Source organism: Eublepharis macularius, chromosome 13 (genome assembly GCF_028583425.1).
Source record: "Eublepharis macularius isolate TG4126 chromosome 13, MPM_Emac_v1.0, whole genome shotgun sequence".
Lineage (NCBI taxonomy): Eukaryota > Metazoa > Chordata > Lepidosauria > Squamata > Eublepharidae > Eublepharis > Eublepharis macularius.
The window spans coordinates 34,815,762-34,841,135 of record NC_072802.1 but is presented as its reverse complement, the minus strand read 5'-3'; the positions used below and the strand labels follow the sequence as shown (position 1 = coordinate 34,841,135).

At 41.0% G+C, this 25,374-nt stretch overlaps 1 protein-coding gene across 1 annotated transcript in view; it reads right to left on the bottom strand.

Moving 5' to 3' along the window:
• The window catches only part of RADX (RPA1 related single stranded DNA binding protein, X-linked), a 31,143-nt gene extending 9,149 nt beyond the window's left edge, over positions 1–21,994 (bottom strand). Inside the window, exons 1-11 of the mRNA XM_054995724.1 lie at positions 21,961–21,994; positions 19,681–19,823; positions 17,360–17,552; positions 14,407–14,515; positions 14,219–14,310; positions 12,432–12,554; positions 10,502–10,609; positions 9,171–9,338; positions 7,757–7,917; positions 7,035–7,213; positions 1,653–1,718 (exon numbers count right to left, since the gene is read on the bottom strand). Of these exons, the coding sequence (XP_054851699.1) occupies positions 1,653–1,718; positions 7,035–7,213; positions 7,757–7,917; positions 9,171–9,338; positions 10,502–10,609; positions 12,432–12,554; positions 14,219–14,310; positions 14,407–14,515; positions 17,360–17,552; positions 19,681–19,791 (1,310 nt within the window). The 5' untranslated portion in view covers positions 19,792–19,823; positions 21,961–21,994. The remainder of the gene's footprint in view (positions 1–1,652; positions 1,719–7,034; positions 7,214–7,756; positions 7,918–9,170; positions 9,339–10,501; positions 10,610–12,431; positions 12,555–14,218; positions 14,311–14,406; positions 14,516–17,359; positions 17,553–19,680; positions 19,824–21,960) is intronic.
• Positions 21,995–25,374: the final 3,380 nt, after the last annotated feature.

Sequence of the window (25,374 nt, the reverse complement as noted above, 5' to 3'; positions counted from 1 at the left end):
AGTCTGTTACATCTAGACTTCTGACTTCATATGGACTATAGTCTAACATGTCTATTATTGCTACTTTAATATTTGAAACTAGATATTTTAAAACAGCACTAAAATTCATAATGAAATCAATGATTTTGGCTCAACATTTTCTACCTCCGTGGAACAGTTGGGTAAGTGCTGTGTTAAAAGCCAGATCATAATAATATGAATTACTTTTCATATCACCTAATCCATTGCCAGGTTAAAATATATTGTGGTATTCAAAGCAGAAGTTTCTGGATATCCTCCCACACATTCAGGACACAGTCAAGAACCATTATGTTTGTACGGAGAGAAGACTGACCATCTTCCCAGCCCATATCTCTGACCCTTTCTCACCCCTTAAAGGGGCTTGATAAAAATGTGTACTTAGTTTGAAACACTGTATGCATGATAGACATGTGCCCTCGCAGATGCACCTGGAGGTGGACTGACACACACCATCCAAGTACACATACACAGGAACATATGTGATCTTGGCTAGGGGGCCCTGACCACTGAGCTGCCGTGGTAGACATCTCTTGCTGTCCTCTCTGCCACCATCATGACTACAGAGGCAACAAAGGTGAGGTGTGTCATGCATGCAGGAGCCAGACAATCAGCTGTAAGTTGGGGGTGGAGCGCCAATTGCCCTGCAGCTGAGCTACTTGACTCTCAGGCAGCACCCGGAGCAATTAGTTGTAAGGTGGTGTGATGCGGTGGGGGGGGCGGGGCACCAACTGCCCTATAGCTAAATACTGGCTCATGTCCTGAAACTGCAATCACGGTGACAAGGTCATGATGCACAGGGATGCAACCTTCCCCTCCCTCTCTTGCTGTTGTCACCACTGGCTTTATTCAAGCAGGAGGCAGCCCTACAGCTGATTGATGGCTGCTGTTCAGCAATTCTGGGGCCCCATCCTTGACTTTTGCTTAAGCCCCAGAAACATTAACACCATCCCTGTACAGAAACTTAGCAGCACCTCCTAAACATTCTTAAGGATATGCTTCTCAAATTTCTCTGGGAAACAAAGGGCCAAACAAGACTTGACACTTGATGTCCTCAGATGTGAAACTAAAGAGGCAAAAGGAGCTGCAGGGAGCCAATCTAGATTAAGGCTACAGCACTGAGGGAGGAGGAATCAACTCTGCTCCCTCCCTGTGACATTAGCTTAACTGAAGACAGCCCTCCCTTCTTTCAGCCACACCATGGGCTGAAATGATGCCTGTCTTTTCCCCTCCTGTGGTTTAAAGCATCCTGGAGGGGGCATTTCCAATATATCAGGCTCCCTGAAAGTAGCTTTTGGCAGTTTAATTTCACATCCATGGATCTGAACAAGGATCCCAGCATTGCACCTTTTTCTGGCCCAAAGCTGTAAGTAACACCAGTGTTAATACAGCAAACACAACCACTACCTGAAGGGTAAAGAGGAGTTGTATTTTTCAAGTGAGCAAATTTAGGGCTGAATAGTGAAAGCAACCTTCTTTTATAAAGATTGGAACTGAAAAATCAAAAGCTATTTAATAGCCCAAAGAAAAGCATTAGAACTCTTCCCTGTCCTTTCTTTATGATACTTGGGGTTGGGGGTGGATTCCTCAATTTGATAGTTTCCACTCAAAACACTTGAGAATGTGCCACTTACATGATTTTCTTGCCTGCTGATCTTGTGAAATATGGACTTCTAGATATAATAGGAAGGTCTCTTGTCCTTAAACGTAAAAAAACCCGTATTATTTTATTTAGTAGGCAGCACTACTTTTCTAATTTAAACATCAATTTCTTCATTTTGCTCAGAAGAAACTTTGGATAATTGCTTCCTCACTGAAATCTGAGTTATTATTGTGCTAATAAGTATTTTGCGAACAATACATACTTTACCTTCTTAAGCTCTGGTATATTACATAAAGTACAATACTACCTGAAGCCAACTGACAGCATCATCCTCTGCTCTGTACCAAATAGGTTAACAAAAGAATTCAGGACCACCTAACGACACCCACTTCAAAAGTGAACACTCATATACTCAATACAATTATTCAATACAATTACAATATGCCAGATTACATGCAATTCGTACAATATTCAAAATCCATTCACAATGCAAAGTTACATTAATCCATACAGTCTTTGTGACAAGACCCAAAAGTGCTCAGTGCTGGTATGACAAATAGTCCATAACCACAGCTATATAGCTAAATACATGAATCCATAAACAGAATAACTCAGTCCAATGCAAATTAATGCAACAATATAGCTGGCCAGGAAGGCACTGTAGGTCATAAATCATGTAGAATTATCCATCTGATGGGAAACCGATGCAGAGTCCTGTTTCTGGAATCCCTTTCTCAAAGATGGTATATGTGCACTCCAACGTATCCTTCATCCACTTTTGACTCGCACTTAAGCCCTCAGTAACATAACGTCCAATGCTGAGTCGAGCAAAGGCTGAGTCAACCATGCAGCCTTTGCTCGACTCAGCATTGGACGTTTTCCATGACACCATGAAAACTTCCCTAAGACTGGGCACCTCTATCCACTCTGCTGCAACAGGCTGCACACTTGTAATTGGTCTATGAAGTGAACATGTTAAGTTTGGGGTGACTCCAATGACTGAAGAGGCGATGAAGAGCTGCAGCATGCAGCAACTACTTGTGGGCTGAGGAGTGCACACTGCTTAGAAAGTCAGCCTTTGAATTGTGAATGGCGGGATGCGTATAGTGATCCCAAAATTCACATGCAAGCTACAGATCCTGCCCCCCCCCATACATCAAAGCAATGTTGTTGGTTCATATCTGGGTAGACTAGCTGTGAAAGGGGACTGAATACTTGATGGATCTGTGGATAGCAAGTAGCTCTGGGACACTGATCTGGAGCAAAGCCTCCTTGGCAGTCCAAGAATGGCCAAAAGTCCCCTATGAGTGCCCCCATCTTCACAGGGGGACACACGTCATTACGGCAATGTCCGGAGGCTTTGAACCTAATGCCTCTCAAAAGGCAGGCATGTGATATCCATGAGAGCAGGGAGCTTTGGCCCCTAGAAGGTATGTGTAGAAGGGCTAGGTTTGAAAGTCCTGTAGAATCAAGAGTTGAAGGGGTCGCATGTGAAGTCTGACCCGTGGTGTCACTGCTGTACTGGAGGCCACATGGCCCAGAAGACACTGGATCTGCCAGACAGGTTGTAGAGGCTGTCTGATGAAACAAAGTGCAGGTGTAGCCATCTTGGAGTGCAACACCGACTTTGTCTTTAAATAGATCTTCCTGGATGAAGGTGTATTAGTATGGTGACAAGATTGTTTGTCAGAAGAGCATGTAAAAGTACAGACTGGACATGGGTGGTAGTAGAGAAGGTATGAAGAAGCAAGATTGCTGGTGTCAAGTTGACGGAGCGGACAGTGGATTTGAGTTCCTGCACTCTGTTCAGTGTATTGTGTCTTTTGGAACGGGAAACGGCTTTCACTTGCAAAGGAGGTCCTGTATGCAACTTCTTGCTTCCAGAAATAAGGATCAAGAGTGCAACCAAGCATGTTGGTGCAGAGTGATGGCAGTTACTAGAGATTTAGTCCTGCATTCTGTAGACTGATGTGCTGTACTCAGTTGCTGTTTTGATAGCTTGAGGCCCTCCTCTTTGGGGACACTGTCCGCAGATGCTTATCCAGCAGTGGAGCAACCTTTCCCCAAAGCAGATACTGATATCCCAACAAACATGGTGCAGAGTTGGCCATTTTAAGATTCAAGGTTGCAAAAGAGTAGAATTTACATCACATGATGTCAAGTGTATGACCTTCCCTGTATACTTGGATGGAATTGGACTTCTGCTTTGGATCTGAGACAACCAGAGTCAGGGAGGAGTCAACTGCCCTGTTAGTGCAATCTGAGTCAAAATCATCCTCAGGTTCTGAGGCGAAGTAGACTGGATTACTATCAGAATCAATCAGTGGTGTTTTCTCACTTGTATAGGCTGCTGATCCACAGCCTGCCTCAGGACAGTCTCTTAATCTGAGTGATATTTTGAAGCCAAGAGCAACAGCAGAAAGCAAGTGTCTTGTTCCTGGATGGGGACAGCTGAAGTAGAATGTTGTGGAATGCTATGACTGGTCAACAAGACCGTCTCAAGGAGGATGGTTGAGAATACAATGACCCTGAATACCATCGGGTTCCTGGTCCTGGGAGCCAGGGGATCTTGAGTTCAATGGCAAGGTTTCTGGGAGAGGGTTCTCATTCCCCAGGAGTAAGGGCAACTTCATTTGGAGGACAAAGGTCTCTGTGATGGCCTCTGGGAGAGGTATCTTAATGCCAATCAAAGGTGGTTCTGAAACAGTAGCAGTTGGTCTTGAGGGAGGGTTCCTTGAGGGACACGACCATCCTTCAGGAGCAGGTCAGCAGTGTGTATACATGGAGCAAGATGAGAGGCAATCTCAGTGAGAGCTGTAGTCCTGTAAGCAGTGCTCATCACAGGGAGTCCAAGCACAAGGAGACCTGAATTAGTATCAAGATGAATGATGATTTTAGATGTAGAATCCTTGTGATAATGTAATGCTAAAAATCTTTGTATAATATCCTATTTTGCTGTTGAATATCTTCCCTTTTGTTGTTATTGAAAAAGTTAAAAATAAATTTTTTTAAAAAAAAGATGAATGATGACAGATCCAAGAACACGAGTCTCAGCAGTCCCCAGACTGGTAGGGAGATCAGTGTGTCTATTCCTAGGCAAGGATTGCAGCAGGATCAAATCTCATTGCCTGTAGGAATAGTCATGGTAGCCTATAGGAATAGTTATATATTCTCTAGAAGGCTGCTGACATGTTGGTGATGAGATGACATTGACAAAATATCTTCGATCCACCTCTTAGACACTGAGTCTACATACTGCCCCTCTAGAGAGTGCAGAGCAACTGAAGCTATGGTAAGAGGCAGGGCAATCTGGAATCTGTCTAAGAGAGGCATGGTTGAGATGACATCAGATTGTGAAGCAGCTACAGCAGCAGTAGGTCTTAGGCTGTAGGTGGCAAAATTGGAAGGAATCCTGGTATGGAAGTTCAAGCAAAGGTGGGGAACTACTTCTTGTGATTTTTAGCCTTTTTCTTAGGATCCACTGAGGAAGGAGGCTTGAACTTATTTGGTTTTTTTGGGGACAGAGGGGCAATTGTGGGAATGGTATTGTGGTAGTATTGAAGGAGATTTGCTGGTTGATGATGAGGGGATCCATTGGTGCAGACACAGAACATTCAACCAGGTGAAGACAGGAATATTGGTTTCTATGGGTCTGCTTGGTAATTTAAAGCAACGAGGGCACCAGTTGACTCAAGATTGCTCCCCTAAGCTCAAAAGTCACTCAGTGTGGCTGACAGTCAGTAGCTGGCATCTTATCTCTACAAATAACACACCATTTGAAGGTGGTCTCCTGTGCCATAACAAATCTAATAGACAAAAAAAGTGGGAATTGAAGGAGAGGGAAAGGGTTTGGGGAAAAGCCCTAAGAAAAGACCTTCCTGAGTTCAATGAATACAGAGAAGATCAAGGTGTCCAAAATCTTCACTATGTATCTTGAGGGGAGGGAGCTGGGCTTATGAAAAATAGAGTTCTTTACAATGTCTCCACTGTAGCCGTCAAAGAAGAACTGAGTGGGAAGCATGGCTCCACCTTCTCTGAGCATGTGTTTCTACTTGGTAATCCTAGTGAGTGGAGCCAGCACTGGAAAAACTTTTTAACTGTAGCTGTAGAAGTTTTTCTGATTTGAACCTGTGCAGGATCAATTCCCATCAGCGTGATAAACAGGAACCATTAAGAAGAAATGTGGCAGACAGATTAAAAAATAAGTTTAAGGATTTACCTGTTTGTTTTTTAAAGCCCTTGTTGCACAGCAGGGAAAACAGTGCAACAGCAGTGTGCTGTTTTACAGAATGTAATCCACCCTGAGGCTGCCAGTTGGGGGAGGGCGGAATATAAATTGAAAATAAATAAATAAATTTTAAAAATGGCAACTAACAGGAAAGTTGCAGAAAACTCCCATGTGGATCCTCTGTTGCCAATATGTATCTCTCTAAATTTGCAATAGTGATTAATGCAAAATGGAGAGACCTCGTGTGGATGCAGCCAAAACAGCTATCGATGAGGACAGGTTCAGGCTGCCCATTCTACTAATGTTCTATCAGATGAAATAGTCTTAAGTGCATGTGCTCCATATTAAGTAGTCTGCAGACTGCGCCAAATGAAGTCATAATAATCTTACTGCTAATGTTGAATATGCAAAGTGTATCCCGCCTTCCTGCCCTATGTGCTTTTAAAGCAACTTCTTTTTAAAAAGGCACTGAATGGTTTTTGCGCATATTCACATACACCCAGAGAATATTCAAAAGGTAATACAGTAAATTTCATACCTAAGGATTATAGTTAACAGGTCTTACATTTCGCATCAGAGATCTCTCTCTGTATGCATCTGCTGGAGGGAGAAATATTTAAATGAATGTTGTACAACTATTACTTAATCATTAGTCTCCTGAAAAGGCCTCCTTAACACTTCAGCAGGATGGTGCAGGAAGCCTATTTCTACCCATTTTTGTAACAAAAAGGGAGGGACATGGTTCAGTGGAAGAGCTTTTGATTGGCATGCAGAAGATCCCAGATCCAGTCTCCAGCATCTCCAGTTGAAAGTATCAGGTAGAAGGTGGTGTGAAAGACCTCTTCCTCAGACCCTGGAGAGCCAATGATAGTCTAAGTAAATAATTCTGACCTTGATGAACCAATGGTCTGATTCAATATAAGGCAGGTTCATGTGTTCAAGATCATTCTTAAACTACTATTCTTATCTAATTGATAATGACAATACAAGAATTCCATTGCCAATATACTAAAGCTTCTTGTGACAATCTAATTCAAAACAATGACATGACTCAACTGAAAACTGCATACTTCTCATATTTTCTGTGCTTAATCTTGTTCTGAAAGGAGCAAAGAGAAGCAGGAGTGTCACCTAAAAGTGATAACAGAAACATAGAGGGAACAATTAAATCCCATCCCAGCTTACTCCACAGTCTCACTCTTTTTCTTTGTTCGAGCCTTTCTGGTTACTATGTATTGCTGCTCCTGCACGGATGGTGGTGACCTTTTCATGGAACTTTTTTCTCCGGTTTGTTGATTCATCCTTCCTTCCTTAACGTGGTCACTTTTTGACACAGAACTCTGAAACAATGGCTCCTTGTCGATCTGTAGGAATTGAACAGTGGAAAATAGTTTGCTCTTAAGTTTAAAACAAATTAATATGATGACCTGTAGTAGCTGTACTCTTAAGGCTTACTATTTTAAAAACATATTCTGCATTGTCAACAAACAATTGTAATAAGGATTTTCTAAAAGCTCAGTCTAAATTCAGATTCAGCACCACAACCAGAAGGCCTGCTTTACAGGAAGTATGGTGTAAATTCTATGCTCTGTTAAAATTGTTTTTAAAATGTGGTCACATAATTCAACACATTTAGTTCCTTAACTTTATTTTGACTTTTGCACATTCAATACAGAATATTCTCAACACACAAAGCCAAAATTTCATTAGAAGAGAGTACCAAGTCATTAAAACTTGAAAAGCCTAAACGATGACTTTCAGACACTACTTCCTCTCAAAATAAGAAAAAAAAATGTTAATCATGAGACAATGTCTGCGGGATCTCTGAGCTCAAATGCAGAAGATCTCAATTGTAATTATGATCATAGTATTGTAAGTACTATACTATTAATTCTCAAGCACCATACCTGCATTGGTTCCACTCCTGAGGCATCTTGAGATGTACTGCCACAGCTGACATATCTTATAGCACTAATTATCCCCTGAATAGCAATGCGTTTGTGTTCCCTGTAGTGCAGACTTTCAATCTCCTTCTCCATTTCACTGATGGTTGTCAAAACTGATTCAACTGCAAAGAGCAATCCCCTGAAACTTAGTTTTAAAGAAACAATACCACCAGAAATTATGAATAGGTGATTCATATGGCAAAGAACGTAATGCTAAGCTACTGCTTTTAAAGTAACACAAAAAAATTTGACAAAAAGATAAGTGAATGCCAGCAAAGAGTAGTATATAGTTTTAATTAATTAATTATTAATTACTGAAGTTCTTTCACTGCAGTAAGATACTTTCAAGATGTCAGACTTTTCTGTATTGCCATAAAAATTGCATTTTTTTACACTGTTAAGGTACAAATCCATAGTCTGTTGTTTTACCTGCACTATGATTCTTACTTAAATGACATTGCCTTATGCCATGCCAAACTGAATTCAAAATTAGGGCTACAATCCAGAGCTTTTGTTCAGATGCAAGCTTTTAAAAACCCTTCTGTTCCATAAAAAATTGAAATGACTTGTTAAATGTTAAAGTTGGGAGGTGCAGTGGCTCAGTGGTAGAGCCACACCGAAGACCGAAACTTCCTCAGGGAAGGTTCAATCCTTGGCATTTCTAGTTTAAGGACCTCAGGTAACAGGTGTTAAAAAGGCCCTTCTTTGTCTAGAGAGCTGTTCCTAGTCAAATAGACAACAACGAGCCAATGAACCAACAGTCTAACTTGGTATAAGGCAGCTTCATATGTTCATCTATAACTGAACCACAGTGATACTGGGGTGGGGGAGTCAGAAGTAGAGATGGGCAAAAATCGAAATACGAACCAAAATTAAGCATGAACCAGGCCAGTTCGTAGTTCACGAACCAGCGGTTCATCAGATCCCATTTCTGATGAACCGCCACAAACTTTAGGCTGGTTCGTTTTTTGGTTCGTCACTGCAGACAGCCTGGTGCCAATCAATCAGCTTTCTAGGCAACAGGGGATTGACTTCCCGTAGACCTTCTGCTGGCCTAGAAGTGGTGATTTTCTGACCTGGATGTGATGTTTTCACGAACCAAATGAACCAGTTTGCAAACCAGGGGCAGGTTCGTGAAAGTTCATGGTTTGTGAAATTTGATGAACCACGAATCACATGGTTTGGTTTTTTTCTGGCTTGTGCCCTTCCCTAGTCAGAAGCCCCGATGTACCTTCTGAATCATGGCCTAAGATAAGCTGAGGGCATCTTTAGGTAGACCTGGCTTGAACAAAGGTACAGTTAAATGCTTAGATTACTAACAGGATATCAGAAAAAGTGATAGACATGATTGAAAATGTACAATGGAATGCTGTACCTTTATTATTTTTACAATATTTCGAAAAAGTATTTGGCACTGGTGGGAAAGGATAATATCCACCAATTGCTGTTTTTGCCATATGAGAAGCTTCCTTCTGAGTTTTAATCCACTGGATAAAGCTTTTCACTTTGGTTTCTTTTGTATATGGCTGGCCTTTGTGCCATCCTATTAAGAAAAACAAAAAGGCTGTGGGAAGTATAATAAAAGAATCAAAAGATTAAAGCAATAACTTTCATAACTGACTGTGCCTCACTGCCCTGCAGCACAATACTAAAAACCATTCAACATTTTTAAGTATGTTCTCATTATCAGGTGGTTCTGTGAAGAATGTTATAGGATTTGTGTATAATATCAGGAATGCTGGTGCTGTAATTTCAAGAGATAGAGCAGAGCAAGGGAAAACTACAACCATTTCTAAGCCTCCTAGGAATATCAATGAGTTGTAGTAATATAGTAGTTTTCCAAAGGTTTAACAATCTTGCCTTCTATGACCCTGGCTCAACCCCTAAGACTATAGAAAAAATATTGTTAGCTAAATTGACACAAGTCCACACTCTTCAATCTATTCAACTTCACTGAATGCCAATATCCATACATATCAGAGAATCCCATGGCTGTGATGGAATACTGAGAGATCATCACACAATGTTTTAACTTACTGGCCTTGCACAAACCAACTCAGATAATCATACTGGAAATATATATTAAGTTGTAAACAACTGATAACATTGTAATAGTATCAATATAGTGCCTAAGCAATACATTGTTGACAAGGTTTCTAGTGTTTAGAACAATTACAATCTTGAGAAGTCAACAGGGCAGTACCTCAGACAGGGCAGTACCTCAGACTAAAACACCCTCAACAGGTTGGCTCCAAACTAAACTTTCCATCAGCAGAACTGAACTTTCCTGCTTTTCCCCTCACACTGAAGCTCAGTGATCTCCAATAAAAAGGTGCTCCTGGTGGATATGGGAACCTGAGGAATGATGAGGGGGTCTGCAGTAAGAGTGGGGAACTGATGGAAATTTTAGTCTGGATCCAATCCACATGCTTGATGTTGTATTGCTCTTTGGATTGTGATCATCAAAAGTTCTAATAACTAATTAACAACCAGTAGATCTTACAGATGATAAAACACATGCATCCAACATAAGCTGGAGCTTTGATGTGAGAAGAGGGAGCTAATTGAGGAGAGAGCCAAGACCTGAGTGCTATTATAAGGAAATAAAAGGGGAGCAACCAACTGGTTAAAAAGTACACAAAGGGGAGAAGGAAGCCATTATTTACAAAAAATGAGTTATGAAATTGTTTCTTAAAAGTTATTTACCTGTAATAAACATTTGACTTTCATTAGAAGTTGTCAGGTAAGTTGTACAGGAGTCTCTTTCAACAGCATCTCGTATCACCCTCATCTGTGTACATACCAAATATGTCACTGGAGACAGAGAGGAGGCTTGCATCATTTTTAATATTCGTTTCTTACATATACATATTTCATACATAGATTCTGGATTACAATTAATGTTAATCAATAGCAAGATAGGCACTTTTCCATTGGCTCTGATGACGTCAAGATTTGAAAGTATCAAGTAAAAACAAAAGCTAGTTGAAGAACAATTAACCCATTTTCCTGTCATGATTCAGTTAACAAAAATGTTCTGTTAACAAAAAAGTTAACAAAAATGTTTTCGTTAACAAAAATGTTTTTTCTTCCCATGATCTCTCCAGAGTATTCATGCAACTGATGACTAGTTATTACAAATGATAGCTGAAGTGGTAAAGAAAGCCGGCATGGTGTAATGATCAGGGTGCAGGACTAGAAACTGGGAGACTGCAGTGCAAATCCCCATTCTAACATGAACCTTACTGGGTAGCTTCGGACCAGTCACTCGCTCAGCCTCACTTACCTCACAGGGTTCTAAAAGAGAGCAGAGAACAATGTACACCAGCTTCAGCTCTTTGGGCGAAGGCCAGAAACTATGTGCATGAGAATAAAATACTGTAATAGCCCAAGATAAGGAAAAGATCCCTGAACACAAGGAGTTAGATGTGAGGGAGAAAAGTTCTGGTTTGGCTTTCTCCTTGATACAAAAGTTTTGTATTCCATTGAAGGAATACTTTTTTGTAAGAGAGCATTTCATTACAAGGGCTTTCACCTACAGTCTGAAATAGTGTAATCCAGATGCAGATTCACCACTTTATCTTCTATTCCTGACAAACAAGCCTAAATCTACTTTTTGAATATTTTATAAAGCAGAAAGTCTGCTGAGGATTCCCAAACCATGGTGTGCATGCAGGCTAGCTCTTTTGATTGCAATCTAAGGGCCAAACTACACGTTCATGTTTTTTAAGAGTTAGTTCCAGATTCCCTGGACTCAAGTCATGTTCCCTACAGCCACACAACAGTTGAAAGGAATGTCTTCTTCTTCTTCTCCTTTTTTTTTTAAAGAGGAAATCAAATGGGCTCAGAATGCTGTGATGAATTGGGGGGGAGGGCTCCTGCTTCTCCCCCGCCCCCCACCAAACTAAACCGTTTTCCTGCCTGCCAACAGTGCTGGAGAAGGGAGTTATTTCCCTATTTTTACTGCTCCAGATGCACAAATTCTCCATGCAAAGCAGCAAAAACAGGGAAATAACTTCCCTTCAGCACCATGCAAGAAAATGGTTTGGGGATGAATGCAGGAGCTCACCCCTCCCCATGGTGGCATTTTGAGCCCATCTGGGCTCTCCTTTTGAGAAGCCATTCCTTGCAGCTGCTGTGTGGTTGCAGGGAACTCAGGCTGGGTCTGGGGAACCTAGACTCAATTCTTTAAAAACATGAATATGTAGTTTGGTTCTAAGGCTATAAACCTAAATCAAGGCTGAAGGCTCAAGTTAGTGAACACACAGGACTGCTTCACTTCTAATGGCTTTTCCTGCAATCTTTCTCCAACTATTGTCTTTGAGAAAGCTTGGTTATCAACTACTCGAAATCTAAGAAAGGAAAATATGTACACTGGTATTGGTATAATGTAGGAAGATGGCAGAGTGTTTATTTTGCAGTAATTATACATGTTTTCAAGCAGTAACAGATTGATACAGATGAACTCTAATTCCCAATTTTTACTAATCTAGCAGGGAAATTATAAAGTGCTGCAATGATATTAATCATTATCATAATCATTGCTATTGCATCTGAAATTTGAAACAAGCCTTTCAAAAGCTATTACAAAACAGAATAAAAATAAGAACAGCAGATATAGTTTTAAAATACTTACTTGGGTGAATTTGTTCAAAAACATCTGGCTGAGAAGTAGCAAACAATTCCAGTATGAAATGCTCTTCTGAGGTCCCATCAACAACATGTACCCAGCGATGGATCCAGAAATCTTCCCCGTATTCTGCAAAAATAATATATTATTTTGATTTTAACCAAATAGTTCTCAACAAATAAATATTTCAAATATTCTTTAAAATATTCCATATTGGATAGAATCAGAAACCTTATTGGGGCATGAACAGATAGGATTTAGGAGGGGTTCTTCAACATATGACCATTGCCTAGTTCTTTAACAATTGGCTGAGAAATATCCATCTTTTAAAAGAGGGCTTTTATTGACCTTCAAGGGACCTTCAATTCTATAAACCGTCCAAGATTGTGGAACAAACTCAGCCCAAGTACGATGTGGATACAAGGGGAATTTAACAAATTCATTTCATTTGGAAAAGAGGATACGTCAGGGATGTTTGCTGGCACCTTTTTAGTTCAATTTATACTTAAACGATACAGCATCAATTTTTGATGACTGCTTCCATCAACCAAAATGAGCTGAGATTGGTGTACCTATTCTGCTTTATGCAGATGATGCCTGTATCAAACTAGGTACGGGCTGCAAAGGGCCCTGCAATCTTTCTCCAGCTATGGTCTTTGAGAAAGCTTGGTAATCAACTACTCGAAATCTAAGATCTTAGTTCTCACCAAGACTAAGAAATGGAACCCATCTCAATGGTCAATCAATGGGTCCAATATTGAGCAAGTCAAGACCTTCTCTTATTTGGGGATTCTGTTCTCTCCTGGACTCACCAATTTAGAATAGCGCTTAATAAAGCAAAACCATGCGCAAATGCTATAAAATAGGTTTTTCCACAATAGGGGAGGGAAGTATATTCATGGAGCGGTGCAAGTTTTTAATCTGAAAGTAGCCCCCATTATTCTTTATGGCTCAGCTATTTGGATTAAAGCTATCTCTAATAATATCGATCAACCCTTAGCAGAATTTCTTAGGAAAATTTAGAATATCCTCTGTTGGGTGTCTAACATTGGATTGTGGACAGAATTTGGACAGCTATCCTTGGAAGTAAGAGCATGGCTATAAGCCTTTAAACTAAGATTAAAATTGCTCTATGCTGAAGATGGTTTGTTAGATGCTCTAAATTGAAATACCCACAAATTGACTTGGATGAAAACCCTGGATGAGAAATTGATGATAGTTGGAATGTCAATTGATGGTATTTTTGAGATGGGCAATTCCAAAGCATTTTCTCTGATTTAAAAAGGTATCCTAGAAATTGATTAAGCAGCTTGATTTTGAGAGCCCACAGTTTGTTTACCCCTATCTTTTGGTCTTTCTTTTCCAAAATCAATACCCCCCCCTATATGTATATCTTCCCATCCCATGATACTGCAGAGCTTTCTTGTTTGCAAGATTGAATATTACACCCACAATAGTTTTACAGGGGAGATTTTTGAATAGGCCTTATTCCAACGGAATTTGCCCTTGCGGCCTTAATAGAATCGATATATCCTTTCATGCCCTGGTAAAATGTAGGTTCTTTGAAAATATAAGGAATTAATATGTTAAGCCTTTAATTATTCAACTGTCCCCTTATATTCCAGAAACCCTGGCTCTTTTGCTTCATGATAAGGATCCTAAATTTACTTTAGCAATTGCAATATATGTCTCAGTCCTTTTACCCTTGAATCCAAAAAATAAGGAATAAGTATTTTCCACTGATGAATCAATGAGCTTCTAAGAGAATAAAAGGAAAGGAAAAGGAAAATAACCTCTTTTTCTGGTACGTTCAGTCCTTCCTACATATCTTACAAGTCCAATAATATCACAGGAATGATTGTTTGGTAAGTTATCTAGCTCTGACCTGGAGCAGATTGAAAAATAAAGTGAAAATTATAGTAAAATGTATTTGAATATTCAATATAAATTTTTTGAAATAGAAAATATAAAGAAATTTAACCTTGTTATGAAACGGTATTTAACTTCAGGCAACTTCCAGTCTTTTTTAACCTTATTTTCTGGAATTATGTGAATTTTAGTTGGAGGATCTCGAACATTCAAGGAGATTTCTAGGAAAGAATGTCATGATAACGCATGTTTTACAATTACATTTGGTTTTGATTATTTGCTCTGTTAGCAGATCTTGTATCCATTTAGGTAAAACAGTCATGTCTATTATAGTTGCTGTAACTCACCCTGAATATTTAAATAACAAATATTAAAACACGCATGCATATATATATATATTTATGTATGTACATATATGTATCTTTAATCCCAAGAACCTGCCTTAATAGTCTACTTGCTTATATGTTCTTTTCCTCCTGTTTTGTTGAACGCCTCCCTCATTATTGCCTCCCAAGACTACCCAAATTATAACTAGACTAGCAACAAAAAATACAACAGGCTCTAGAAAGGGCTGGGCAGCCATTGCCCCCTCCCCAGTGCCCTGATTGGGGTGGGTGGATGGCAGGGCGGCCAGGCCTGGCATTGCTCCTCCCTGGTGCTCAGATCTGGGTGGGGCAGGGCAGGGCGGCATTGCCTCCTCCCCAGTGCCCCTATTGCAGTGGGGGAGGGCAGGGTTGCCAAGCCTGGCATTTCCCCCTCCCCAGCACCAGCCGATTGCGGTGGAGAAGGGTTGAGAGGCCTGCTCGCCCGTCCCGCTGCCTGCCGACCCTGGTCTGGGGCTGGAGTCTTGGCTGTTGGGTGTGCCTCGCCGCCTGCCCTCCCTGCTCCAAGGCTGGAGACTTGGCAGGCAGGCAGGCTGCGGGGTTGGAGGCATGGCAGGTGGACGGGCTCCGGGATTGGAGGTTTGGCAGGTGAGTGGGCTGCGGGGCTGGAGGCTGGGCAGGTGGGTACGCCTCCCAGCCCTTCGCCACTGCGAAGGGCCAGGAGGCGCTTCACCCATCTTGCCACCTGCCCTCCACGCTCCAGGGCTGGAGGCTGGGCAGGAGGGCAAGCCTGTTTGTCAGTCTATCCTGGCAGTGAAGGGAAGGGAAGCACGCCCTTCTACCCTACAGCCTGGCTGGCTGAATTTGGACGGGCGACTTGACAGGTGGGGCCTTCCCTTCGCCGGCCTATCATTGTGGCGAAGGGAAGGGAGGTGGGTAGTCCTTCCCACAGGTGCGCAAACTGTGCCTGCACCACATAAAAGGGTGAGTAATCTGGAACACAGTTCCCCTTTTATGTCTAAGGATTGCAGAAAACAAACTTGAAGATTGAACAGCTTTGTGTTACATAGAAAAAACAAAAAACATTAGAGAATTGTATGCAAAGGGGCTTAAGCTCTGAACCTTCCTTCCACAGAATAATAGAATATGTAGGAAACTTTCCAACCTCCAGCAACATCCATGAGTATTTGTGGATAACAGGCAATGCTTGGTTACTTTGGTATATTTAAATCTGAAGGAAACTACAGGAGGCATGCTGGAATGACAACGTTATTGGTTTTGTACAAATCTCACTTACTAAATGGGGCCCTCCTACAACAAAGATGACAGCCTGTACGTTCTAAAGACCCCAATCAAATCTGAAAGAAAACTCAGCAGAAGCATCTGTGCATAGACCCCACTTAGCATATTATTAGAGATACTAAACAGGCATCCTAGGGAAACAACCAATGTTGATTCAATTTATACACTATATTACTGTACAAGATGTTTCTGCTCGTCTCTTCTTTCACTGGGAGCCTTACAAGAAACTTTTAAAATTAATACCAAAATAAAAACTACCTGATAAATTAAGACAAAATGCTGTCAGTGCAAGAGATAATTAGTTATTTTATACCCTACATGAGCATTCTATTTATACCACAGGAGGCCCAGCTCTTCACTCAGAAGGCCTCATTGTTTAATTTGCACCTATTATTGTTCATTTCACTTGGCCCTTCCCTACTATACTATTTTTATCTCTATATTACTAAGTGAACTCCATTAGCACATTAGAAAACAGAAATTTGGTTTCACCAGTCTATTGACAATAAGATGCTTTTTGTAAGAATGAAATCTCAAACTGACAAATTTGAAGCTACTTCACAGAGACAATTAGAATTTCTGTCAAATTGGCAGATAATCATCAACAGTTTTCATTTATCTTTTCCCCTAGAACTCCTAGTCTGACAAAACATTTCACTTTCTTGTCTAAACATTAAATGTATATATCATGTGGTGAGATGATATCTTAAGCACATAATACATTGATGTTAATTGAGGAATAATAACAAGAGAATATCATCTATAAAAATATTGTCTAGACCACAAAGATATTTGCTTGTTTTCAGGCAAATGGAGTGGCTACTGGAAAGTTACTATTATAGAAAATTAACTTCATCCACAAATGAAAAGTAGGCTTGGATCAACCAATAAGGAATAGCATTTTTTTTTTTTTACATTTGCTCTGTAACATGCAAGGCAGCCATGGAAAAAAGTTTCTTTCTTCTACTCCAGAGCAACTAGCATAGTAAAATTTTCCCATGGACTGTCTAACCTGGTAAGCAACTGTACATCCTTCATTCCTGAGATTTCAGTTTGCCTTAGTGTAAACATACTGAACAAAAAGATATTTATGTCCTTATAAGTCACTTTCAGACCTTCACTAAATGCATGGAGAAAGGAGCAAATAGGATCACATATGGCTTTGCCTGTTTCTGATCTCCATGACTTACTTTTAAGGTCTGCACAGAACTTATACGTGTACAACTGTACACATGTAGCACTTCCTGCCTTCTCTTGGTAAACCTGGAAAATTAGGGTTCCTGATAACAAGGAAAGATTTCTATACATGACTCCCACCACCCCACTCCAAATGTTCAGTGAAGGGCATTAGGTTTTCTTCACCATTTGAAAGCAAAAGTATTTCCTAACTTTGTTCAGTATAGTATTACTGAATCACAATTCATAGCTGGAATACTCAACCTATTGAAGACAATCTCTTCATATGCAAATCCCCAGGAGTTGGCTGTGTTTTGAAAGGGTAACTTGTTTTGACAGCGTAGTGTTCAAGTAGCAGAACTGTGCCAATCTTCATACTGTTATACCATTCGAGGCATAAGGAGTTCCACAGGACCATTGACATCATACCAGAATGATCTGCCACTTCAAAATAGGCCTGGAAAGAATTGGGGACATAGGCTCATCTTTTATCAACACTGAAAGGGTAAAAGCATTTGTTTTTAGCCACTTTTTCAAATGCCCTAGGCTGTGTTATGCTTCTTAATGCGTATAGATCTCCACACTGTGTACAAGAATAGAAGTGATACTTCCCTACCCAGAAATCCAAAGTTGTGATTTTAATTTCAGGAATTCTATTAAAATTAGTGAAATTTACTTTCAAGGCAATCTGCTTATGGCTGAAGTGCAATTTAAAAGGGAAAGGGGGAGACAGGGCTTCATAAAGCAGCAGTAAGAATGCATAAAATACAACTGGTAAGAGGAAGTGCAACATTTATATCCTGCCATAAAGCAATCAAATTAAGGCACACCATAACAAATAAAGTCCTATAAAATAATATAATCCATAAAATATATGTAGTAGCTGAGATTATGAAAATAATACCACTCAATTTTTTGGCAACCCAGTACAGCTAACCTAGCATGGAAGAAATATGAATGTATCAACATGATAAAAGGCACTGGGCCTCAAACTATTTCAGTATTGACTTCTCACCCAAACTAAGGCAAAATGATCTGATCAGCCAAGGGGGACCCCATAGATCAAGGATGCTTCCTTAGATCTGGGCTTCCTTCTTATTTACAAAATGAGGGAAACAAGTGGGTAAATAGAATACTATTCCTTAAATCACAAAAAGAAAACACATAAGTCTGTACTACCATTGAAGTTTGTGGACAGTCTGTTCAGTCAATTGGCGTATAAAAATGGGCCCATGAGGATGCCTCATGCTAGAATGGTGTTTCACATCCCCAGTGTCAGGAAGATGCTCTGCCACTGAGCCACAGTTCTACCCCTTAACTGGCCCAGGGCATGTTATACATAGGGACTGGAGGGTTTTTCCTGACTTGGAAGGAAGAGTAACTGGTACTTGGTGCTTCCTTCTTAACTGAGGAATGCTGTGCTCATTGAATTGGCTGCCCTGATGATTCCATGGGGAGTGTTCCCCCTGGGTAAAGTATAGATCAGGCAAGGCTTGATCTCTCATGCTCTGATGTTCTACCATCCTTGTCAGGAATCCAGAATCTCCTTGGTGTGGATGGATCCTTCCTGAGCTCTGATAACCCTAGGTTATCAACTAAGGTGGCCAACGCTGTCTCAGTCCCTCAAAACTGGTCAATGTCTTGCCTGAAATTGATGTAGTAATCAACATCATCCAAGAAGCCCTCCATCTAATTTCCACCACTTGCTCCAGTACATCAGCCAGGTATAATACTGAAGCAGATATAGAAGTTTTTCAGATCAAGAGATCTAGAGTAGATTTCTTCAGAAATGTCCTAACTACTATCTCTTGTAACACATCTTGTAACATCTCTTGTATTTAATACTTTCACAACCTAACAGGCAGTCTTCCTAAACCAACTAACAAGAATAGAGGTCAAGAATACCAGGGATAGGTCTAAGGATATTGTCCACTTCCAAGGTTGTACAAACTGAAAATATCAATCTAAATAAGACTAAAGTACAGATGTGGCAGCCAATCATAACATATACAGTAAATTAGGCACAGTGTGCCACCAAAGGTTCCTTCAACTCCTCTTTTGGGCCCAGCTGTAACACACCCTAACCACAAATTCTGAGATATCTTTCAAAATAATTTTACTCCAGATACAGAGAAGAATTTCATAGGTAACAAGAGGACAGTTATTTAATAATGCATATTTACATAAGCCCATATGTTCCTCAGCAAAGTTGTCTACCTTTGTTAACATAAGCATTCTAATTGTAACAAAGACAACTGCTGACATCCAGCATCAGTGAGTTTTTCTACTGACTTGAAATAGACTATACAGGTTACATTTCGCACAGTTCAGTTTTAATTTAGAAGACTGCTTAAAGAAACCTAAACCATTATTATGTAAACATTTCTCTCTCACATACACACAGAGCACTATTTCACAAACAGCTGAACTTATATAACTATTTACAATTGTACTAGTTGGTTATAGTATTTAAACAAACCATTCTGCACACTTTAAGTTTATAAACAGTATAATTCACACCATGTTGCACTAAACACATTTCAGAACACTGTAAATCCCTGATATCAGAGCTGAAGCTTTCCTACCTGGTATGGTACATCTAGTTTTGTGTCAGGTTTCCCATAGTACCTTAACCTGGCTTTATGCAGGACTTTAACAAGCAAGGGTTGGAAACTCATTTTGGTCCTCCAGCTCATCTCCAGATGAAAGAGAGAAGTAAGTTTGGATTCTAAAGAAAGAATTAGAGAAAATAAGTTTATAATCACTTGAACTTTCCTGAAAATTGAGATCAACAGGGTAAGCCCTGCTGTGGATGCCAGCTCCCTGAGGTTAAACTAACCTCTACAAGGGAGGTTAAACTGACCTCTGTTTTACATTGTTTTTGATATTTAATTTTTTAAAAATAATTTGATTTTGTATGCTGTTTTGAAATTAAAGATTCTCAGAAAGCACGTTAGGGAAGACCTGTCTCTGATTTGACCTAAGAGAACCATGACCACTAGGTGAAGCAATGGTTTGACTCAGTATAAGGCAGTGTCATATGATCAAGTTTTCTGATGAAAATCAAGATAGAATTCTGCAAATAAATCTAGGAGGATGCCCATTAACTACTTCTATAAAGCACATAGGAACAAGAACACTCATCTCAAAAAATAGTCAAAGCTAGTTAGCCTCCTAAGGTTAAGGAGGTTGTTTTGATGCCAACTTAAAACCGTACACCTTTTAAAGCCCTTCACATCCTGAAGACCACATCCGTCTTCTCTCATGCATAACCATGTGGTCTTCAGGCTGCCAGCTGTTTCTGTTTAAGGAGAACCAGTACCTCGGCCTTTTCTACCACTCTGTGGAACCAGCTCCCTGAAGAGGTCAGGGGAATCCTCTTGTTGAAGATCATCAAAAAGCGCCTTGAGGTTTGTCTGTTTGCCAGGGTTTCTGATGGGCTATGCAGGTATCTTGGGGTGGGGGACTTGGTTTTTTAAAATCTGTTTTTCATTTGTAATGTTTTAATGATTACCTGTAAGACACTTTGATCCAAGAGGAATGGCAGGATATACATATTTTAACTAACTAAATGAACAAATGTATAAAATTTGCCCAGTCTAGCCTACGTTTTGCTCAAATGCTAGGTGCTATAAGATTCAACAGTCCCAAATTGAAAAATATAGTATGAGAGTTATGTTACAAAATGTAATGCAACAATCCATCTGACTAGACAAGTCAGCCATATTTATAGAATCAAGGAACAGTAATAATGTATCTTAAAATACCTTACCCTTCTACATCCACCCGTCAACAAACTACCATTGCTATTTAGTTTTATACTGCTGTTTTGGAGATACACTTACCATCAACACAAACATCCTGTGAAAGCTTCTTTTCTACCCAAATATCACCATATGGATCTTCATTATTCCACAAAGAAAGATAATGTTTTTTGCCACCCTTTAATGGCCCTCTGGGTTTTGCCTTGTATTCTTTTAGCGCTAGGGGAGTGTCCATGTCAGACACCTCTATGATTTTGAGCTGTTCAATGCACAGAAAACCATTACATAGTTTTCTCTCATCATACACATACGAACACTGCATGATTTCCACACACAAGCCACATCGCAGGACATTTTTGTGTATGAGTACGTTCAGCTCAGGGGCCAGGAAACACTTCTCTCGATACACACCATCCGTGATGGTCACATCGTAACAGTAAGATGGCAAGGGAGCGACATGTGTGTGACTGCTACTGACAGTCGGCTTGGACGCCGGGCTGGGCAATGGGATTTCTGCCATGTATCTTTCCAGGGCCAACACCTTCACTGGCTGGCCAGCCGAGATGGAAAGTCGCAAGCGGGAAGCGCTGAGCACTTGATCGAAGGTCCGCTGGATCCAGGAGGCACAACCTGGGGCACCTGCAGCCTCTTGTGCCACCTCAGCTCCCCCCCCACCCCCCTCCATGCTTCCTGCGCCCGCCCGCCCGCCCCCTCCAAAGAACAAACAGAGCCTACTGCCACAGCCCCAGCCCCTTCAGCTCTGTCGGGGCCCCCAGTTCTGCTCGCCCGCCATCTCCCTCAGTGACTGCAGAGGTTTCCAGGGCAGCTCCCTTCCCCGCTTTCCTTGGGGAGCAACTCCTCCCCGCGCCCCCTTCGCTCTCTCCCACACACCCCTCCGCCCAGCTCTGCTACCAACGTCTTCCACTCTCTCCCACCACCCGACCTTCCCTTATGCTTCCGCTGGTCCTGTGACCTGTCACTCCGCGCTCCCCTCTGCTAGCCTCCTCCCCCCCTTCCCGTGCTCCTTCGGAAACCGAAAACGTCGCCTCAGCCCCAAATTTTGAACGAAGCCGCGGAGGGAGGGAAAGACAAAACCGCCACCTATCAGTTCTGAGGCCCGTCCGCCGCCACTGAGAGAAAGGTGGAGGAGGGGAAGCAAAAGGCCTCATTTCCCGGCCATCCAATAGGCGCGCAGGAAGCGGCACCGAGCCCGCGGAGGAGGGCGGAGCTCTAAGGGTCCTTCATGGCGGCTGCTTTCCGGGACTGGCCAATGAGGGGGTGGAAGGCGGGGCCAAGCGGCGAGGGTTTGAAAAAGGCGAGACTGGTAAGAAACGGCCTAACGGCGCTTTTTGAAGGGCTGTCAGGGACCTTGGCAGCGTTGCCAACCTCCAGGTGATGGCTGGAGAGTCCCTGGAACTATAATGGTTTTAAAGCTGATTTTTTAAAACTCTGGCTGTTTTTTTTTTAAAGGCTAGGTTCTAATTTATAATGTTTGTTTTTTTTAAATGTTGTTTTGTAAGCCACCTCGGGCTGATTCCCCAGGAGAGGCGGCATAAGGATTCCCTACGTAAAATAAATAAAAAGGCCAAACAGAAACAGTAAGATGTATTGTCGAAGGCTTTCACGGCCAGAGAACGATGGTTGTTGTGGATTTTACGGGCTGTATAGCCGTGGTCTTGGCATTGTAGTTCCTGATGTTTCGCCAGCAGCTGTGACTGGCATCTTCAGAGGTGTAGCACCAAAAGACAGAAATCTTTCAGTGTCACAGAAACAATAAGAATGAAATGAGCAATGATCTCCTGCGCTGATAATTTACTAAAGCGATGGATTCCGATCATGATAAAGTAACAAAAGTGAAATAAGAACAAAGTAACAGCAACTTCAATAAAGGATTGCACCTCCCTGCTGCAGCGTGAAAGACGAGTTGTTCTTACTTAGCTGTGAGGCAAAAAACATTCTGTGCATGCTTCAAGAATACTCCCCTGTATTTCACATGCCTAGAACTGACATGTGAAACCCATGAGTTCCATGGGTGACGAGAGGATTTGAACCTGTGCCTTTATAGCCATAGTTGAATACTAACTGCTATTCCATATTGGCCGACAGAGATGAGGTTGAAGGCCAGTAAAAAGCCAGTGGTGCTGACTTCCACTGAGGAGGGGGCGGGGGGCAAAATGGAGGAGGTAAGCCGTCTGAATTCCATGCAGGAAGAGAGAAATAAAAATGTAGAAACGACTACACCATGTATTCAATCACATAGTTCCTATGATGGAACAGCATTTCTAGTGGTGAAAAAGAGAGCAGTGATTTTAGCCAGTTCCCCCTTGCACTACAGACCCTTATACTTTGTCCCTTTAGCTGTTCCTGAGGGTCTAATGACTCCAGAAACAAAATGGGAGGCTATGTGCAGCAGAAAGGGGGAGCTGAAAAGTCCCCGTTCATGAAATGTGAGGATGGTTGGATACACACCATTGTGATGAACTGCTGAATAATTGCCTGCAATGCCCCTTCCCAGATATTTGTTTTCTCATCATGTCCTTTAGTGCTTTTGTTAATCCCTCAGCCTCAAAAATAACAGGGTGCCGTAAATAATACTAAAAGATTATTTTGAGGTGAACACCCAGAAGGTACACTTTGTTGGTTTGATAAGTGTGCAGAGGAAATAACACTTTTAACAAGGTGGGAGGATATCTGTGGGATATCTATCACTTTTCTTATGAGGAACCTTGATTTACGGCTTAGTTTTGAGAATCCATAGAGAACAGTCTTTTTATATAGATTGCAGGTTTGCTCATGTTTCATTTACCTTAAATACAGTTGTCTAAGTACAGCATCTGAGCTTGTAAACTGAATCTTGGATATTTCTTAGAGAAGCAATTTTATTGCAGAGCAATTTTTTCTTGTACAAGCAAGTCCACTTTCCTTCCAACAAGCAGAAAGATCAAATTAAAATGCCAAGTTTCATCTAGAATCCACAGAAGATGAGCTATACTGCTCAGTGAGATATTCCGCACCTTCCATATATAGAGCAGCTTACCAAATATAAGTACATTTTTAAACCATTGCAGCAGTATATGCCATTTTGCAATTTGTGGTGTTTTAAAGAACAGCACTGAATTTTAATCCCTGTGCATTTTGATACTGTATTGGCTTAGATGAGAATCAAGAGGAGGTCTCTTTTTAATTTTTGCACTTGACAGAAGGCACTTTGGTTCACAGAGACAAACTTTTGTAGATGCATGGTGGTCTAAGCATCTGATTAAAACTGTAATATGACTAGTATGACAATCCTATGCACACTTTGCTTTCAGTACAATGGGATTTGCTTCGGACATAACATGCATGGGATTGTGTTGAAACAGATGTATCTTACAGGTACATTCATTAGGAAGCCTGATTGGCTACAGATCCCTGTTGAGGGCACTATGAAGATCACATTACAGTTACATGGGAGATCAGCTCTCCCCAAGTAGTTAACTGTAGTGTGTGTGTGGGGGGGGGGGGGGTGGAATTTGGATCGAAGTTGTAGCATTTTTTTACTTTTTACTTTTGTCCCTCTTCTGCTTTGCTGATAGCAATAATCTTCCCTCCATCCTTTCCCCAAATGGATCTAACAGCAGCTTGGGTGTGGCTTGGAGAAAAAGTTATCTCCTCAGTTCCACAGCCTCAGTTCAAATTGGGCTCTGCGACAGCTGCTTTATAATGGTGAACAAACATTTTTAAGCTTTCTGACGACGACAGCTTTGACTGGAAATCCAGTTGATTTTTTCTTTTAAGGTGCTACTGGACCTGAATCTTGCTTTTCTACTTCAGACAAACATGGCTACTCACCTGAAACTATTATAAAGCTTAAAATAGGTTTTAAAATAGAACTTTACCAGCTATGGGAGATGGAAATCTCATTCCACCCCCTCAGAATCTCCCACTCCAGGTTCCCCTTTTCCTTTTATTTAATTTCTTAAGTATTATTTTCCTGCATACCTGGGGAGTACCTCAAGCAGGTAGGGGCTCCAACTTTCATCATTTATACATTTGCCACTTATAGTGCAATCCTAAACAGATACACCCATCTCATTGAAGTCAATGAGTTTACCAGGGTGTATATTGGCTTTAAGATTGCACTGTTCGTTTACTGTTAATAGCATTTTTTAAGTTAAACTTAAAAAACATGTCAGCCAATCTGATCGTGGCCTCCCATGTAGTGTGTAGATTGGTGGCAAACATGGATGTATATTTAAACAATATAGTATGTGAAGTTGCCCTCTTGAGATGTGTTTATCTACAATCTGAAACTTGCTTGCCTTGGAGGTCCATCAATAGTAAACATTTTCTGCTGGAAAATTATTCATATATTTGATAGCCACAATTTATCCAGTAGAGCCCAACATGAATTTACTATACTTTGTGTTTTTCTTTTATTGTATATTAATAATGGTTAATAATTTGGCCTGAACCATCACAAGAATTCAAGATTTAAGTTTAAATCAAGAATAATCCAGAATAATCCAGCAGGGA